The following is an 18,880-nucleotide window of genomic DNA, read 5'->3' as shown; positions in this document are numbered from 1 at the left end:
TATGTGAACTAGACTTTTCACCAGAGTCACAACAATCTTTAATATTAAGCCCCATTACACGAGGAGTATTTTTCCCATCTCAATGAAGACGCTATTCAGGCCGAGAAACGGAACTGAATATGTGTTGCACTTCTGGTTTTCTTTCTTCAATGATATTTAAGATACTTGCTTTTTTTCATCACCTATCTGAATCTCAGAGGAAAAAAATGAATCCATGGAAGGACCATCCTCATAGCATGTCTTAGTGGAAAGAGCATAGGTTTGGGAGTCAGAGATTGTGGGTTCGAGTTCTGGCTCTGCCACTTGTCAGCTGTGTGACTTTGGGCAAGTCACTTAACTTCTCTGTGCCTCAGTTACCTCATCTGTAAAATGGGGACTAAGACTGTGAGCCCCACGTGGGACAACCTAATAACCTTATATCAACCCCAGTGCTGAGAACAGTGCTTGGCACATAGTAAGTGCTTAACAAATACCATTATTATTATTATTATTATAGACATTTCCAAATAATTAACCATTTAGTCATGTCACTAAAAATAGAAAATTTTCCTCTGTTGTACTTCTGTATGTTCTGGGTTATGGTGGCAGTGAAACAAACTTGAACGTTTTCCCGCAAGTATAGGGCAAACATGTCTTGCTGAATTGTACTTTCCAAGTGCTTAGAACAGTGCTCTCTACACAGTAAGCGCTAAATAAATACGATTAAATGAATGAATTTTCATCATTTTATATGGCATCCAATTATAGGCACACAATTTCACTTTAATTGCTATTCTAAGCAACAATTTGTTTATAATTGCATTTGCAATGCTTCTTTGGTTTTAAATTAATAATAAAAGCTGCCCTGCAAGACCAGTGCTAGAAAGCTAATAAATATTTTAATAAAAAGCAAATCATTAAAATTCTAATCTGGGGGCAGTATGCTACTGTAAACAAATCCATCTTTGAAATGAGCGCTGAGAGTCCCATCACGTCTTATACATTAGGTATAAATTGTAATGGGGCTTTTACAAAGTCTGCTCTTAACAATAAAAGGCAGAGAGTACTTTCGTAGTTCACAGTGTAATTTTTCCATATAGTGTACTTAATGAAAATGAGTTGCAGGGGAAATAAGGAAAGCAAAGCTACAATAAAACTGTCAAAACTTTTCGCCACATGTTACTGTAAAAATACATCACCTTGAGAGTCTACAAAATGCAATGATCTACTTAAAACCAAATAAAATGAACCCAGAATTTTAGGATTCAATATTTATCATCATCATCATCAATCGTATTTATTGAGCGCTTACTATGTGCAGAGCACTGTACTAAGCGCTTGGGAAGTACAAATTGGCAACATATTTAGTACAAAGTGCAGCTTCTAGTAGGCACATTTCATTATAACCAAAGTTTCCTGTTAAAGAGCATCACTAGGGAAGGGGAAAGAAGCAATAGAGCATTTACCAGTCAGATGAATTCAACTCTTCCAGGCACTTACAAGGTGGTACCCGAGAAGGGTTGAATTCATTTAATCAAGGAGCAGTTCATTGAAGAGTCAAATCACCAGAGGACTAAGGGGACTGAGCTGTGTCTGTCCTGGCAATGATGCTATGGACATGCTCTCAGGGGTGAGGAGGAGGGGAGCTTCCAGAGTTGCCATTTTTTGGGGGGGGAGGTGGTATTTGTTTAATGCCTAGTATGTTCCAGGCCCTGTACTAAGTGCTGGGGAAGATGCAAGCCAAACAAGTAGGACCCAATCCATGTCTGACATGGTACCTCACAGTATTAATCCCCATTTGAGAAACGAGGTAACAGGCGCAGAGAAGTGAAGTGAGATGACCAAAGTCACACAGCGGGCAAGTGACAGCACCGGGATTAGAACCCAGGTCCTTCTGACTCCCATGAATGAGCAAGACCGTAGGCCACGGTTGGCCGACGGGCCCAGGGGTTGACCACAGTGACTTAGGCAGATTCCTGGTTCCCCTTAATTAGCAAACTATCAGTCTGCCACACCTTCCACTAGGTAATAGACTTTTGATGATGCAAACTAGCATTTACCTTGGCGTTTCAAGAAAGGAATCAAAAAGGAAAGAATCTTATTTAACTTTTCCTATACATTTTATATAAGCAGGAAAGATAACTGAACGTCTGGCTATTTTCACACTCAACATGGACTCAACCAATGACATTTATTTGAGTGTTTTCTGTGTGCCAAGCACTATACTAGGAGCTTGTACAAAGTGTTGTCAGACATGTTCCCTGCCCACAAGGAGTTCAGTCTTGAAGGAAGCTCTCTGCTTAACAGCCAACGATCACATCCGAGTTTCTGAAAGTTTCAAAGGTTATTATCTGGGTTTGCTTCTGAATGTACCACCTGTCCTAGAACTATTAGTCAGTGGCTACAATTAGATGCATAAACTCTTTCTAAAACAATACTTAGAGAAGCAGCATGGCTCAGTGGAAAGAGCACGGGCTTTGGAGTCAGAGGTCATGGGTTCAAATCCCGGCCCCACCACTTGTCAGCTGTGTGACTTTGGGCAAGTCACTTAACTTCTCTGTGCCTCAGTTACCTCATCTGTAAAATGGGGATTAAGACTGTGAGCCCCCCGTGGGACAACCTGATCACCTTGTAATCCCCCCAGTGCTTAGAATGGTGCTTTGCACATAGTAAGCACTTAATAAATGCCATTATTATTATTATTACTTTCCAAACACGAGCCTACAGTAACACCCAGATGAACAGTCTCAAAAAGAATCATGTTCACAAGAATGGAAATGTGACTTTAGTTTTTACCCATGGCATAAAATAAAACAAGGAGCCCCAACCTTTAGATTACCTAATTTAAAAATAGTTTAAGTTGCCTATCAAATCACTGCCAGCAGGGTTGATGATAGACATTTTCTTCTGGTCTTGTTTCTTCTATTTCAGAGAAGAAATGGATGCCTCAATCACTGTGCAAGAGGAATCTAATGCTTAGCAAAATATAATTGCTTTATAAATTTTAAAAATCCAATCAAGTCACAAATTTTTCACATTCCTCTGAAACATGATCAGTGAATCTTGTAGGAGATTCAGCTTTTTGCTAATTGCATAAAGTCAATGTGATAGATTTTGAATGAAAAAGGATATTTGACAAAGATATGCCACTCTAAACAGACATTATAATAATGAATTATAATCATAAATACTGTGGATTATTATAGGGCACCATCATTATTCCCCCCACAAGGGAGTCAATCATTTTTGGCTGACTTTATTAAATGACTCCACATATTTTAGACCAGAAAAACAGAGACAGTGGTTATTTTCATTCAAAAAGCCTTTGCCATTGTTGCCCTTATTTTGCCCAAATTCAAAACTCTTCTTTGCAGGACGGTCAGAGTTTCTTGAAGGATAAAGGATATTTCATACAGGGTCAGAAAGTAAGGCTAAGCCCTAGCCTACACTTGTTTAAAAAAAAAATCTGTGAAGCAATATATTTCTTAACACAAACCGAAGCAGCCTTGCTTTCAAGCAAAAGAAACAAGGATTAGCAACAAATTCCTTTGGTCACAACTGGTTCAAATCAGAATAACTCCTGTTGAGCTTTTACTACAGTACTCAGCACAAGGTCAGTGCTCAATAAATCTCATTGATGGAGTAATTTGTTTGAGGCCACAGAAGCAACTGTTGTGGTGAGATTGCATCCTTGGGCCCAGTTCAGGATTAATTTAAGAGTCTTTCTGCTTGAAACTATTAAAGAAGGGAAGGGAATAAAGGAGGATGAGGACACCTGATTTGATCTTATTCATCAATCAATCAATGCTATTTATTGAGCACTAACTATGTAAGGAATACTGTACTAAGTGGGTACTAAGTGCTTGGGAAAGTACAATACAATAGAATTGGTAGACACATCCCCATTTGTTAGTGTGTTAGTTGTTACTAATGTGTTTGTATTTGCTGTTCCCTATCTATTGACAAACTGGCTGAAAAAGCAAAAGAAGGCCATTTACCTTCCCTTGGCAGCCACTCAAACTCCTTCACTGTGTTTTGGTAAACAATAGTGGGAAGCTCTTGATAACAACGTTGTAGCCAAATAGTTTTTCCTGAAACTGCTTTATCAATTCAACAGGGCTCCTATTTATTCAGAATCCTAAGGGAGGCTGAGGAATTCATTCAATCGAGGAATAATGTGACAAGGCTAGAGGACACAAGGGTGGGGAGTGGATTAATTAGGAGAGTCAGTTATGAATTCCACCTAACAGGGTTCCTGGAGATAGCTGCTATTATGGCTCCAAAAACACCAGATTTCTCTGCATGGAGCATTCCCCATGGATGTAGGCTCCACATCAGAGATTCATTTAGCCACATGTGGATTCTGGTCAAAAACAATTGTTTCCATTGCAATAACCCTCTCAAAAAAAAAAATACACACAGCCCTCATAGATGTGGTAATGGGGTGAAGGGCTAATTGTGCTTTAAATAAACCATGCAACTTGAGACATAGTGATCTGATAATTACATACTTAATCACTGTGCACTGGGTCTTAAGACACAGCTCCAAAATAAGTCATGTCACGGTTCAAAGTTATACAGAAGCATTCCACAAGTTCAATAAGGGAGTCAATCTGATTGTGGTGCCCACTGAAGAGTTAAAAATGTTTAGGAGAGATTGGGATTGGGATTTTCCTTGGCAACCATGCATAAGATTCTCCCTCCTCAGAAAAAGTCTTTGCAAAAGGTTGTCAGGGTTCAGCCTGGCTTTCAATGTTTACACAAGCAATGTTTAAAAAAGGGATAAGTGCCCATTCTGTTGCAGTGAGCAGATTTGGAACAAAGTGTCAGCAGGCCCTAAAGTCTGAGGAAAAATATTGGCAGTACTATCAGAAGTTCTTAAAAGGAAGCCCACATATTTCCTTTTCATAAGTTTACAGCATCCTTCTTTTCTAAGATCAAAGGCGTATTTGGAGAAGGAGACAACTCATTATGTTTCTTCACCTTTTCAATACACACTTGGGTTGCTACAACTTCCAACAGAGCATATTTGGCTACCATTGACATTTAAATGCCAAATCATTAATTGTATTCTCCCCAATATGGCACATCTCTATTTAGCAGTATCCCTGGGTAAATGTGTTAATGATTCTGAAATTGCCTCTTAGTTAGTCACTTGCTCAGGTTCACAATTGGCTTCTCTTGGCTTTATCTAGAATCGTTATGGTGGAAAAACCACTCACTGCATCACGCTTTCCTAAAAAGCCCAAAATTGTGTTTAATTTACATAAAATAAAATGACTAGGTCTTGGCGATATCTAAGAAAATGTCACTTCTCCTTTGCTCAATACATTTATTCTTTTTTCCAATGGCCCTGAAAAAGCTCCCACTGACTTCTCGTGACCACCTCACCCTTTCCAAGCTAGTCATTATTATGAGTTTTAAACGGCCGGATTTACTATTTCTCATCAACCAACTCTTAGATTGTTTTCTGAAGTGGAGTCCCCTTGTATGGTACATACAGAGGTCCTCGGAGACTTGAAATATTCCACTGAAGGAACAGCAAGGGAGAGAAGTGAATAAGAGAGTGGCCCGAGGAATTCCCTGAGGGTTTTGAGCAGTTGTGGGAAACACCAGGGAGCTGTATAATGAGCATTCCAAGCGCTCCCACCTCAAGGAGAAGGAGATTCACTCTGGCTCTCTTCTCTGTAACCTGGGTGATGGTACTTTGTAGAGACCCAGCCCACTGCACTCTTTCTGTCGGGGATGCCCACCCTGTCAATCAATCATACTTATTGGACACTTACTGTGTGCACAGCACCGTACTAAACGCTTGAGAGAGTACAATATAACAATATTTATTATTATAGCCACCAATTCAAAATACCAGACTCTGTGCCCAAGTTCAACATTTCCAAATACTGCCCCTCTCCGTGCTCACTTCTCACACTATGCAATGAATGAACTTGAAAAGACTTTTGTGGGAAACATACAACATCTATTCTTAAATCTGTAATACCCCCATAGGGATCAGAAGAAAGAAGAGGTTAACGCTGTTCTGGGACCAGACACTGCTTGGGGAATTTGGTTAGCAGCTCAGATTTCTAATTTAGGCCGGAAATGAGTTTTTCTTCTTACCTCGGGTTGACTGGAAACATTTAAAATGAGGGCCCACAACTCCGCTCTTAGTGCTGTAGGGCTTCCTTGCCGGATATACTGTTGAGCGGCAGCACTATCTTGTTCTGTTAAAACTGTCCAAGATAGAGAGAGCACTGGTAAATTAATTTCAGAATGACAGTGATGATTTTGAAAAACAAGAAACATGGCCAGAGGTGATGTGAATACTTGGCTTCAGATGTCCAACTAACAAAAAGGGATGGGGCAATTCCTTGGTCCTTAATGAGTTAAATAACTCACTGGGTGAAAATCAATTCCCTTAATACTGTATTTTACTACCAGGGGTTAAATGGTAGACGGAGCAGTGCGGCCCAGTGGGTAGAGCATGGGTCTAAGAGTCAGAAGGACCTGGGTTCTAATCACGGCTCTGCCACTTGGCTTGTGTGTGACCTCGGGCGAGTCACTTCACTTCTCTGTGCCTCAATTACCTCATCTGTAAAACGGGGATTAAGACTGTATGCCCTGCGTGGGACTGTGCTCAACCTGATTTGCTGGAATCTACCCCAGCGCTTAGTATAATGCCTGGCACATAGTAAGCACTTTACAAATACCACAACTATTATCATTATCATTATTATTGAGCGCTATAAAGGACCCTTTTTCACCTTCGGATTGTCATCCACAAGCCACATATTAAAGGCAAAGAAGGCTTCATTCCAATCATTGTGGACAGGGAATGTATCTGTTATACTGTTGTGTGGTACTCTCCCATGCGTTTAGTACCAGAGCTCCCCACACAGTAGGCGCTCAATAAATACGATTGATTGATTGATCAGGAAAAGCCATCTTAAAACTGGGAAAAAGGATGTCTTAAAGGCATTAAGTGTTGAACTAGCTTCTAAGTCTTAAAACTGTGAATAATCACAGATATTGTGGTTATATTCTCCTTAGATGCATGCACATAATTCCCATTAACACTAATGAGAGCTGTGTTTATGCATCAAATAGAGAACAGGCTTCTTTGATTCTAAAATAAAATTCAAACATAGCATGGGCTAAGCTATCAATATAAGGATATGTGTCTGTGCTTGCTATTTCCTTTTTAGTGAGCCACCTGTGGAGTTCTTCAGCTGGCACCTATTGGTAGAGCGAAAATATCAGGGTCTTTTGTCTTTATCAAAATTTCCATATTCTCCACAGTGTTACATAGTGTTAACTGCTCCTTACGCTTAGGTTATTTGGTGACAGAACTGAAATCAGATATCTAGTCAAGGCAACGTAATTCTTCCAGACTGGTGATAAATGTGATCACAGGCTTACCTTTCTGCCCAACACGTACATGCTCGTTTTCAAAAAGTTCTACAAATGATAAAGCAGGAGAAAAAAAGCCATAATGAAGAGAGGTGGGGCAAGACCGTTCTTCCCGTTCACTCCCAAGGTTTTAAAGTTGCTGTCGATAGCTGGGTTTTTTAAGCAGTGTTGGAGTTTCATTTACTGACCCCAGCCTCAATAGCCATCCCGCCTTGGCTTTGTGGGGCCTCCTCTGACCGGTCCCGAGGGCTTAACCGCCTCACCAGGGCAGTTCTAGACACCTCAGATGGGTGAGGAGATGGTACGGGTGTCTCCGAGCCCCCCAAAAGGAGGGTGGGGAACGGCGGCCCCCAGGAAACCAGTGCCATCACAGAGTGGCTGTCACGTGCCATCATGAGAGAGTGGGAGCCCACCTTGGGGAAGGACAGTGCAGGAGGTCCCACCCCAAAGGATTTCCAGGGAAATCCTTGGCACCCCCGCAAGGCTGGGGGCCCTTTCCCACCTGCAAGCAAGAGTTAGACCCGATGATACTAATCTCAAATCCCTGGAAGACTGGAGGACAGACACACAGGGCTGCTGGGAGGTGGATGGGAAACTGAGAAAACTCAAGGAGAAGTGGCTATGGAGCTCATCGGGTAAATTCTGAGTGGGGCAAAGACGGGAATTTCACAGATTCCCATTGTGTTCCCAAACCGCAGCTGCTTCTTTTGGACTACTCGTCCCTTTGGCTGGGAACCTCGTGACACATCCTAACTACTGCCCAGGACACATCCTAACTACTGCCCAGACCGCAGCCCGTAGCGTTTCTGACACTGCAAAAACTCCCACGCGCCTTTTAGCTCCTCTTTACCTCAGCATCCCCATCTATAAGCAGCGGCAAAACACCAGTCACATTTCAGGACAAAAGCAAGGATTAATGAGGTAACGGGAGAACAGCACTTTAGGCTTTGCAGAAAAAGAGCAACACGCTGAGGACATTATTATTCACTTTGTTGATTTTAAAACCTTTTAAATAATAATGGCATTTATTAAGCGCTTAATACGTGCAATGCACTGTTCTAAGCGCTGGGGAGGTTACAAGGTGATCAGGTTGTCCCTCAGGGGGCTCACAATCTTAATCCCCATTTTACAGATGAGGTGACTGAGGCACAGAGAAGTTAAGTGACTTGCCCAAAGTCACACAGCTGACAATTGGCGGAGCCGGGGTTTGAACCCATGACCTCTGACTCCAAAGCCTGCGCTCTTTCCACTGAGCCACGCTGCTTTAAATGAAGTCACCAAGTCAGCTTCGGGCTAGGTGAGGGGGAGGGTGGAATGCATCACAAACCCCTTCTCCTACCAAATGAAGCAAATTTCCTGAGGCTAATTATTATGCCAGATAAATGTTACCTGAAGGTGATGCTTTTAACCTAAGTACTGTAGAAAAAGAAATCCTTGATTGTAAAATTAATGATCTTAATTAGGTTTCTCCCCAAAGCTGGTTAATGGCTGCAGGCAAACACATGAAGTACAGAAATCCCTTTGCCCGAGGGACATGCCCCACAGCTGGGTCCCAGTGAAGAAGGTATCCTTAATCCTCCACTCTAGGTTGGGCAATGAGAGCTGCCTCAGAGCTCTTGGGCAAAGGGGCTAGGCTAACCCTGGATGTGTTGCCAATTTGTACTTCCCAAGTGCTTAGTACAGTGCTCTGCACGTAGTAAGCGCTCAATAAATACGATTGATGATGATGATGATGATGTGGGAAGCAGAAGGAGGAAACTGGTGGCTAGGAAAGGACAAGGCCAATGGAGGTTTTTACCAAGAGAAATTTCACAGGCCCAATAACTACTGAAAAACAATCTGCAAGGCTGACAATCTCAGAACCTGCAAGGTCCCAGGGGGAGCAAGTCAACAAGGCATCATTCCTTTTAACATGAATAAATTAAATGAGAGACTGCAATGGCCATCTCTGGCAGCAGCCCCGCCAGTTGGGACTTGCCCAGGCCAGGTGACAAGTGAATATTACTCACTAACCAGGAGGCACTTGTGTTGAATCATCAATGCCCAGCTGTCCAGTATTCAAACCTAGCTCAATGAAGAACTCTTTCTGGAAAACATAAACAAGAGAAACCTAAGGCTTACATATGTGAAGAAAAGAACCTGACCATCTTTGTGGCACACCAAAAACTCTTTCACAATGCAAACATCACGCTATTTCTGACAACAAAAAAGATGAAAATTGGACAGTAATGGGCTGTTGTACTACCAAGAATTGTAGAGAGGTGAAAGATGGCAGTGGGAATTCTATTTGCTATTTAATAATTATGAAGATACCACAGTATATCTGCTGTTCATGGTCCCTTTCAATTCGAGATCTTTTTCCCCCTTTCCTTTTGCTCCTAATCATTTTCTCTCTTTTCTTCTTCCATTCCGTACTTTCTTCTCACCTCCTTCACTCTCTCCTTTCAACTGAGTATTTATTGTTTGCAAAGCACTGTACTAAGCACTTGGGAGAGTACAGCACAACAGACTTGGTAGATATATTCCCTGCTCAGACGGAGCTTACAATCAGGCTGGTCAGGCTCTTTTCTTCATGTGATATGTGTAAGCTTGCAGCTTAGAGGGGGACACAGACAATCTAAATAAATAAATTATAGATATGAACATAAGTGTTGTGGGGCTGAGGGCAGGGTAAGTAAAGGATGCAAATCCAAGTGCAAGGATGATGCAGAATGGAGTGGGGGAAGAGGAAATGAGGGTTTAGTCGGGGAAGACTAATAAATTTAATAAGACTTCTTTTTCTGTTTTGGGGGGAGGTCGGGGGGCAGTGAGCTTGTTTTGTCTCTGTAGAGAGGGAGCAGGGGAGCAAATGGAACAAAGAAAGGGACAAAGAGGCCAGGAGAGGGGAGGAGTCAATGGATATTCGGACTCTTTTGTTCCATTAGTATTTGTTACCTTTCTCACAGGTGTCATCCAAAATTCTCTTCTATTGTCCTCTTGCAAGGGCAAAGAACTTAGTGAACATAATTAAGTAAAGGAAGCATACTATTAATTTCTAAGGAACTCCCCTAGACAATTCCTCTCCAACTGCAAAGACCAACATTTATCATTACCTTTTATCTGTTCCCTTTCAGCCTGTTTTAAATCAACTAAACACTGCTCTTATCCAATACTACTTAAATAGATTGTTCAAGTAAAAATGAGTTTATAAAATGCTTTCTAAAATCAAGATACATGGCATCTACTCACTGACTTCCTCTAGCCATCTCCAATTCCTGACGGAAAAGCAAATGAGTCGGCTGGCAGGGTTTTTCATCATAAACCCATGAAGCCTGCTGATCATAAAACTTTCTTCCCAAAGATGCTTTAGATATGCTTCTCTCAATATTGGCCTATTGCATTAAAATTCAAATTAGCATAATTGATGCTACTGCTATGATCATACTTTATCATCTTTGAACTGTTTCAATTTTCTTAATCTTCCTGTTGTCCAAGTTTGAATAATAGAAGTGGCTAGTCCATTCATTCCCTTTTCTCTAGAAAATCAGCAAACCCATCCATTCAACTGGCAACTACTCACATTTCTCAGGGGCTCCTCCTGTCCGCACTACTTATCATCGGAAGTAGCATAGCCTAGAGGATAGAGGACAGTCCTGGGAGTCAGAGGGACCTGGGTTCTAATCCCAGCTCTACCACTTGTCTGCTGCGTGACCTTGGGCAAGTCACTTAACTTCTCGCTCTTTACAGATGAGGTGCCTCAGTGACCTCATCTGTAAAATGGGGATTAAGACTGTGAGCCCTATGCGGGACAGGTACTGTTTACAACCTCATTAACTTGTATCTACCACAGTGCTTAGAACAGTGCTGACACAAACTGCTTTGCAAATACCATTATCTAGTTTTTACACCTATTTTCCAATTGTCTAATCGATCTCTGTTTTTCCTATAAATTATTTTAACTAATTCAGCAGTTCCCTCCTTAAGAAGAACTATGTACAGACACTTATTTGTGTGAATCCACTTTTGGGAGGTGTTTTGTTTGTTTAATCTTTTTAAAGGGGCACAGTGTAGCACAGTAGGAAGAATATCAACTGGGAATCACCTCAGCTACTAACCAGATCACTCCAAGAAAGTAATGTTAAGCTGTCATTTCGATCAATCAATCAATGGTACTGATGTTCCCTTGGAATGATACTCCTATCCCCTTTCTTTTCGGTCAATGATGGTTTTTTAATGTAGCCAAAGTGCCCCACCTCCAGATGGGCCCCCACCCCAAGCTACCCGCAACATGGAACACAGCAGGGATCAATAATGATGGGAACTTTCACTCATTCATTCATTCAATCATACTTATTGAGCGCTTACTGTGTGCATAGCAACGTACTAGGAGTTTGGAAAGTACAATAAATCAATAGAGACAATCCCTGCCCACAACAGGCTTACAGTCTAGAGCCGGGGCAGACAGGCATCAAAACAAGTTTGGGATGAACTTTGGGATGGGACGGCTGGAATTCTGGGATATCCAATGACTGCCAGTGTGCAGGTAGCACTAAGGTCCTTCAGTGGACACATCCCATATGAAATTCTGTGCACAGCCTGTTTCAAAAATAAAGACAACCAAAAAGCACAGATTCCTGTTCTTGAAATTATTTTGTGGTCCTATATTTTCAAAGTGGTGTCCTTAATGAATCCCAACATCTATTACTATACTACAGATATGCTAGAAATGGCTTCAGATACCTAAAGCATGGAGCTTTTTCTCCATTGTTTTTTGTGATTTTAATTGACTATACTTACCAATTCAGGGATGTCTTTGACTTTTAGTGGCACTTGGATTAAACCCAAATGAGTTCTGAAACTAGGCTGATCACCATTTTCATAATTTGGGTTGCGTAGATTCATTAGTACCTTGGAATACAAAAATGAACAGAACTGGTTACTATTTGTCTTCAGCTCAAACTTGCAATAATAGATTCATGACCTCAAACTCCCAAGATGAAAATCATTTTAGGTGAACCAAAATATCACTAATACTGAAATCTAGTTTGGGGGAAGCAGATAAGAAAATACAGTACAGATAAAAGGAATAGAGTATGTAAGACATGTACATAAGTGTTAGAAGTTCTAAGGACTTTGTTCTTAGGTGACAGGGAAGGGCTGAAGTGGCAGCTGGGAGATATAAATTGAGAAGATTAGAAATAAATCAGGGAGGCTCTCCTGGAGGAGATGTGAATTTAAAAATGCTTGGAAGATAAGAGCAGCAGTCTGGTGGACATGAAGGAGGTGGGGGAGTTTCAAAGTGAACAAGAGATTGGCAACAAGACACTTAACAGTGAGTAGGTTAGCATGAAAAACACTCCTCACACTCTCAAATGTTCCCTAAAATAGAAATAGTCTGGAAAGCACCCCATGTAGCTCAGAAATATCTGAGGTCTTTTCCTAAAATCCTAAAACTATTAACTCTGAAATCAATGTTGCTATTGTTAAATGAACCTCGAGCATTCTTTCTGACATCAATACAAACTGCATTGTTAATGATTTTAAGTGATTTCATTTAATCTAAATCCCTATAATCTAAAGAACAAGGAGATTTTTTTCCTAAAAATATGTGTGAAAGAGCATTTCCCTGGCCCATGTCCTGCCTCTGGCCTAAATGCCCTCCCTCCTCAAATTCGCCAGACAATTACAATTACTCTCCCCTAAAGGTTACTGAAGGCGAATCTCCTTCAAGAGTCCTTCCCAAACTAAGCCCCACTTTTCTTCATCTCCCACTCCCTTCTACGTCACCCTGACTTGCTCCCTTTGCTCTTCCCCGTGCTCCCAGTCCCACGGCACTTATGTATATATCTGTCCTTTTATTTATTTGTATTGATGTCTCTCTCCCCCACTCTAGACTGTGATCTCATTGTGGGCAGGGAATGTCATTGCTTATTGGACTGTGTCCAACCCAATTGCTTTGTATCTACCCCAGTGCTTAGAACAATGCTTGGCACAAATAAAGGGCTTAACAAATACCATAATTGTTATTATTATTATTATTATTATTATTTATTGTTGTATTATACTTTTCCAAGCTCTTAGTAAAGTGATTCTCACACAGTAAGTGCTTAATAAATATGACAATGAGTGAATGAAAGTTAAGAAATAGGTTTAAATGGCAGGGAAAGAGGAGGATTACTTGATCTCTAAGGCCAAATAAGTACTGGACTAGACTACTAATGGAGGTCAAACAATCTCAATTGAAGGGATTTTAAAAAGGTTAAGATTTAGGGCATAGATCAGACTGCAGGAGAAACTTAGTTCAGATGACCCCTAATTCCAGAAAGAACATAACGTCTGCATGACAATACACCCCTTTTAATCCAATTAATGGAATCCAGTAAGATTTCAACTCCTGGAACTTATGTTTTGGAATAATCAGGTGAACATACTCCTGTTTGTGTGCAGAGGTAATTACTTTCATATCAGCAAATTAGAATGCTGCACTCTTGGCTTCATATCATTCATACTTTCAAAGGCAAAAAGACCTATTCACCCAGGGAGAAGTTGAAATGCAATTCTCCAAATGCGCCTATCCACAGGCATTTAATTAAATTTCTACTTCACCAGTTAGTTTCACATACATTAATTATCATGTACATTGTGAGAAGTTTTGATGGTCAGCTTTCAAATATAATTTAATCATGTACATATAAAGAATTAATGCCTCAGGTGTATGTCAGCTAATAAAGGCCATGAATAGTGTAGATAAATGTAATCTGTACATAATCCAAAAATCTCACTGAAACCAATGGTTTCCACCTCCTTCCTTAAATGTACTCCACCTTTCTATAATTCCTCCAATTTAGATTTTAGCCAACACAGTATTTTAAGAATTTTTTAAAAATCAATCTAATTTCATAAGGCAATAAATGTAAAAACTGGACTGGGCCTGTATTCTTAGTGACTTTTACGAAATGGTAAAAACATGAAAATGTCCTGATATGAAGCAATGAACATTTTTGATATTAGAATTGGGCAGATAATATGACCAGCAAAGGAGATGTTGACATAATTTACTATATATTATTTCAGCCTTACCTAATCTACCCCTATTTGAATGCACTAACGAGTCTCAGGCCTCAGACTTCTTTCTTCTTCTTTCAATAAACAGGTTTACCGGATTTTTAAGGCATATCACTTCCTCCCTTTTTTTACAGGAAAGGCATTTACGGTTCATTTTCTCACAAATGCCCCCTCCTCCCTCCATTTATTTATTGCTTTCTGTCAATTCATAAGTGCTTACCTCAAGAAAATCTTTAGGAGCATAAACGGGTCTAAAATGGCTTAAATCTAAAATGAACAAGAACAACGAATGAAACTTTATTCAATAAATTGTCATTCAATGGAATACTAGTAATACTCAACCTTGGGATTTTCCATTCATATAAATCTGATCTACCCCTTGCTGTAGTGCCTGCGAATGACAGAATCCCAACCTGAACCAGGATCTTTCTTCACTTTGCAAAATACTGTCAACATTTATTACCTCTAACTTCATAGGAAGCTATCTACTTTTGCACTAAATGATCCAGTTAAAAATAAAAAGATCACACCTTTCATGTGGTCTGAAAAACATCTAGCACGTTACAAGTATATGAACAGTCCCCAAGACATGCAAAATCATTTTCAGAAATTTCCAAATTTATACAGGTGATTTTATTCAACCTGTTATGAAAGTCTTAAACTGCCTGGAAGCCATCCCATTTAATCTCTGCCCCATTTTAAATCAAAGAAACTCTAGGAGCCTACTGTGCTCATTTAATGTCATTTTGTATAGCAGGGAAGTGAGGATTCCAATGTAAGAAAGGTTAAGTGATTTACTCAGTCTCAGCCAGGAGTTAATCAAGAAGCCCAAACTATAACTACCATCCAAGTTCCTAGTCTTAATTACCACACACCTGCATTAGCACCTGCAGTTAAATAGCCTAGAAATAAATAGGAAAGTAGACCACCATAAATGTGATTTCTAAAAATCAGAAAAAAAATGAGCAAAAACATAGTGAATATTCAGTAAAAAGACTAGAGATGTTGAAAAATAACATTGTTTGCTGACAAATAGCTCATATACTTTATTTTGACCCTCTGAGTGACAAATTCCCTCCAAACCCACTTTTTTTGTAAAAGTAAAAATTTTACCCTTAGGAAAAATTAATTTTGAAATACCTGGTTCATCTGTCCCCATTTCATTCCATTTACTAAGAAGCTCTTTCTGCTCTGCAACTGGTCTCTACAAAACACAAGTGATCTTTTCAGTAGTATGATGAAAATGAATCAATCTTTTCAGAAAATCAGTACATATTACAGATTAACTCAGGTCTAATACAGAGAGCTTTCATTTATTCATTCAATCATATTTATTGAGCTCTTACTGTGTGCAGAGCACTGTACTAAGTGCTTGATTAATTCTTTATCTTAAGAGCTAATTTTCTTACCCCAGATTATAGTTATTCAATATTTGCATTTACCTATGCAATTCACTTATTTAGTTTTGATTTCTTAACCCATTACACAAAGAAATGGAGGTTCTACTAGTCTTAGTAGAACTGCCTTGCCCCCCCAAACTGGCCATTTGAGACATATTTTGCTTATAAGATTATATCTAATAATATTAATAATATGATCGGAACTTATTTTTGTATACTAGGAATAAGCATCTGGCTACAGTAATTTCTAATATATATTACCTGGTTAGCCTCCCTTTGTATTGTCTCTTCACTTTAGCTAAGAAGTAATTAACTTTTGGTCATTTACCAGTATATTTTCTAAAAGTAATGAGAAGAATTGACCAAGTTTTTCATTTTGAGCCATTGCCTCGAAGAACACTGTTCCCATTATTCACGTTCATAGGATGCCCGAGTTCCCAGGTTGCAAATAATAATGATCTATTTTAAATTCTTGTTTTAACACATTGGAATGACAGACTAACTACTTTGTCTTGGGAGTTCATTGAGTTTCTTTTATAAAAAGCAGCATTGATTAGGGGAAAGAATCATGGATGGAAGTCAGAAATGTGCCTCTTTGTCTTGGCTTTGAATTTAGACCCCTGGAAGTGGGCTTTCTGGGAATGGAGTAGATAATCATTTAGGGGAAAGATCTGTGGGGATCGTTACAGAGAAACAAATCTGTTATTTAATGTTTCCTATGAACCCTGCAGCTCTTGGGCACTAGAGGGTCATAGATTCCCCTTGACTAAGTGACCCAAAGCAAATGACAAAACTCTCATATGCAGATCAGGGATGGAAAAGTTGGCCAGAATGTTGAAATTGTAAATGAAATGATTTGTGAGGCATGTTTTTAAGTCTTCAGAAGAGAGAACCTATATAAAAATGCATTATATTTCTCTAGACGTTATGAGAAATAAAAGGCCTTAAGAACTCTAAGCCTCAGTTGTCACAGCTGAAAAAACTGAGGAAAATCATTCACGGGCCTTCTTTCTCAAATGATTTTCTTTGCAATGTAATGCGTTCTGAAACCCTGAAAAGAAAACTCTACAGGTGAAACCTTGATAAAATGATGAGGGCATAGCATACTTGTTGTGTGCTTCTTAAAATGAATAGGGTGTGCCTTATTTATTTTAAGAACCACTCATGTGAAAAGACAAGGTCAAAAATGATCATTCTGTATGTAGGAGAAACGTAGAGTTAGTGAGAATGGTTATCTGAACCACCTTCTTCTAAGGTCTTGTCTTATGCCGTCGAGTCGTCTCCGACCCATAGCGATGCCATGGACACATCTCTCCCAGAACACCCCACCTCCATCTGCAATCCTCCTGGTAGTGTATCCATAGAGTTTTCTTCGTAAAAATACGGAAGTGGTTTACCATTTCCTCCTTTCGTACAGTAAGCTTTAGTCTCCACCCTCGACTCTCTCCCATACCGCTGCTGCCCAGTACAGGTGAGTTTTGAGTTGTACCAGATTGCCTTCCACTTGTTAGCCACTGCCCAAGCTAGGAATGGAAATGCCTCTTTTTGACTCTCCCTCCCACAGTCAAGACTGGTAGAGAACTGGAACTTCTCCAGACACTGAGAGAAGTCCCTCTCTATTTCTCTCTGGGGCAATTTTCTTTTCCCCAGAGTGCCTATTCAGCACCTGCTATGCTACTAACATCCCCAATGGGAAGACAAGAGACAACAGATGCTTAACTATCACTAACTCTAACAGAAAGGAGATGAGTTATAAAGAAAACAAGGCTTCCCTGCCCTTAAGGCCTTCTATTCCCACCTCTGGCTTCAGTAGGGAGTACTAGGGTAAATTAGCAAAACTGCAAATCCTTACAAATCCTCAGCAGATAAGAACAAAAGACATTAGCCCAGGAATCGTTATGTTGAATCACCCATTAACTGCCCTCTTCTAGATGATCTCTGGATAGTGAGTTTTAACCTAATGGACCTGGTTACCTCACACATGAAAAGTCAAGGTTGATTAAAGTATTTGGCCCTTCATAATCACTGATAAAAAACTTCATGGAAATAAAATATAAATTAGATCTTCAGAACACAAAGCCTCTTAAAACATTACGATTTCTTACAGTACTTCTACAGTGTTGGGTTTTGCTTGGCACATAGTAAGCGCTTAACAAATACCATTATTATTATTGTTTATAATAAATTCATGGGAAAACGCATTTTTGGTATCTAACGTCTCTACGAATGAATAGCTAAAGAAATGAAAAGGTACTCTTCAGCTAAGGCATTTGGGATTAGGACACACAATTAGGATAAGCTTTTCAAAAGACTAAAGATAGAAGGAAGATGGCATTGTTTTGCATTTTTGTTGCTAAGAAACATCTTTTTATCTAAAAATCTCAAGTGCTTTACAAACATAGGAAAATGCAGCACTTTGAAAATTGTTTGAATCATGCACAAATAGCTCAATAGGAAGTAACATGTAAGATTCATATCTGTGCTTTTGAGTATCAAAATAAACCACACAATTGGCCAAATACAGACACTCTATTTGCCAAACTCAGTTACACTAAACTCAATAGTGTGGAAATCCAGCCCCCCCTGGGCTTGCCCATGTCAGTGGTGGAGGAATTTAGCTCGAGTTCCATGCTACGTGCTTTATTTCCCTCATGCTTAACTCTGTATTCTCTAACTCTATTAATAGGGGATATGGAAAGCGTGGGCAGTGGAAATAAACAGATCACTGAAACATGGTATTTTAGCTGAAAGTTTCTGCCTCACATGTCTCCAACATCCTTTCTCCCTCCTCACCCACCTCGAAAAGCCCTTTTACTGCACCTGCTAAATGGGACCCAATAGATGGGTTTGAGATTTTTCTTCCTTTGCCTCTCCGCCCCAGCCCCAAACCGCCTTGCCATCAGCAGGAAAAAGAGAGCAAATGCTCGGGTCATTTATACACAGAAAACCTCTGAATAACCTCTGAATAAAGGAGAAGAACTTAGAACAGTGCTCCACACACAGTAAGGGCTCAATAAATATCAGTGATTAACTGAGGAGAATAGTTCTCC

General features: G+C 39.9%; 1 protein-coding gene across 2 annotated transcripts in view; it reads right to left on the bottom strand.

Moving 5' to 3' along the window:
- Nucleotides 1-18,880, bottom strand: part of TBC1D19 (TBC1 domain family member 19) — a 71,881-nt gene that overhangs the window by 40,604 nt on the left and 12,397 nt on the right. Inside the window, exons 6-12 of one of the 2 annotated variants that reach the window (XM_038753167.1) lie at nucleotides 15,571-15,634; nucleotides 15,306-15,332; nucleotides 14,651-14,697; nucleotides 12,163-12,273; nucleotides 9,400-9,472; nucleotides 7,396-7,434; nucleotides 6,097-6,209 (exon numbers count right to left, since the gene is read on the bottom strand). In XM_038753167.1, coding sequence (XP_038609095.1) covers nucleotides 6,097-6,209; nucleotides 7,396-7,434; nucleotides 9,400-9,472; nucleotides 12,163-12,273; nucleotides 14,651-14,697; nucleotides 15,306-15,332; nucleotides 15,571-15,634 — 474 coding nt within the window. The remainder of the gene's footprint in view (nucleotides 1-6,096; nucleotides 6,210-7,395; nucleotides 7,435-9,399; nucleotides 9,473-12,162; nucleotides 12,274-14,650; nucleotides 14,698-15,305; nucleotides 15,333-15,570; nucleotides 15,635-18,880) is intronic. The other variant, XM_038753168.1, reaches the window with a different exon arrangement.

This window comes from Tachyglossus aculeatus, chromosome 10, assembly GCF_015852505.1.
Source record: "Tachyglossus aculeatus isolate mTacAcu1 chromosome 10, mTacAcu1.pri, whole genome shotgun sequence".
NCBI classification, from domain to species: Eukaryota; Metazoa; Chordata; class Mammalia; order Monotremata; family Tachyglossidae; genus Tachyglossus; species Tachyglossus aculeatus.
This window is presented reverse-complemented; position numbering and strand designations above follow the sequence as displayed.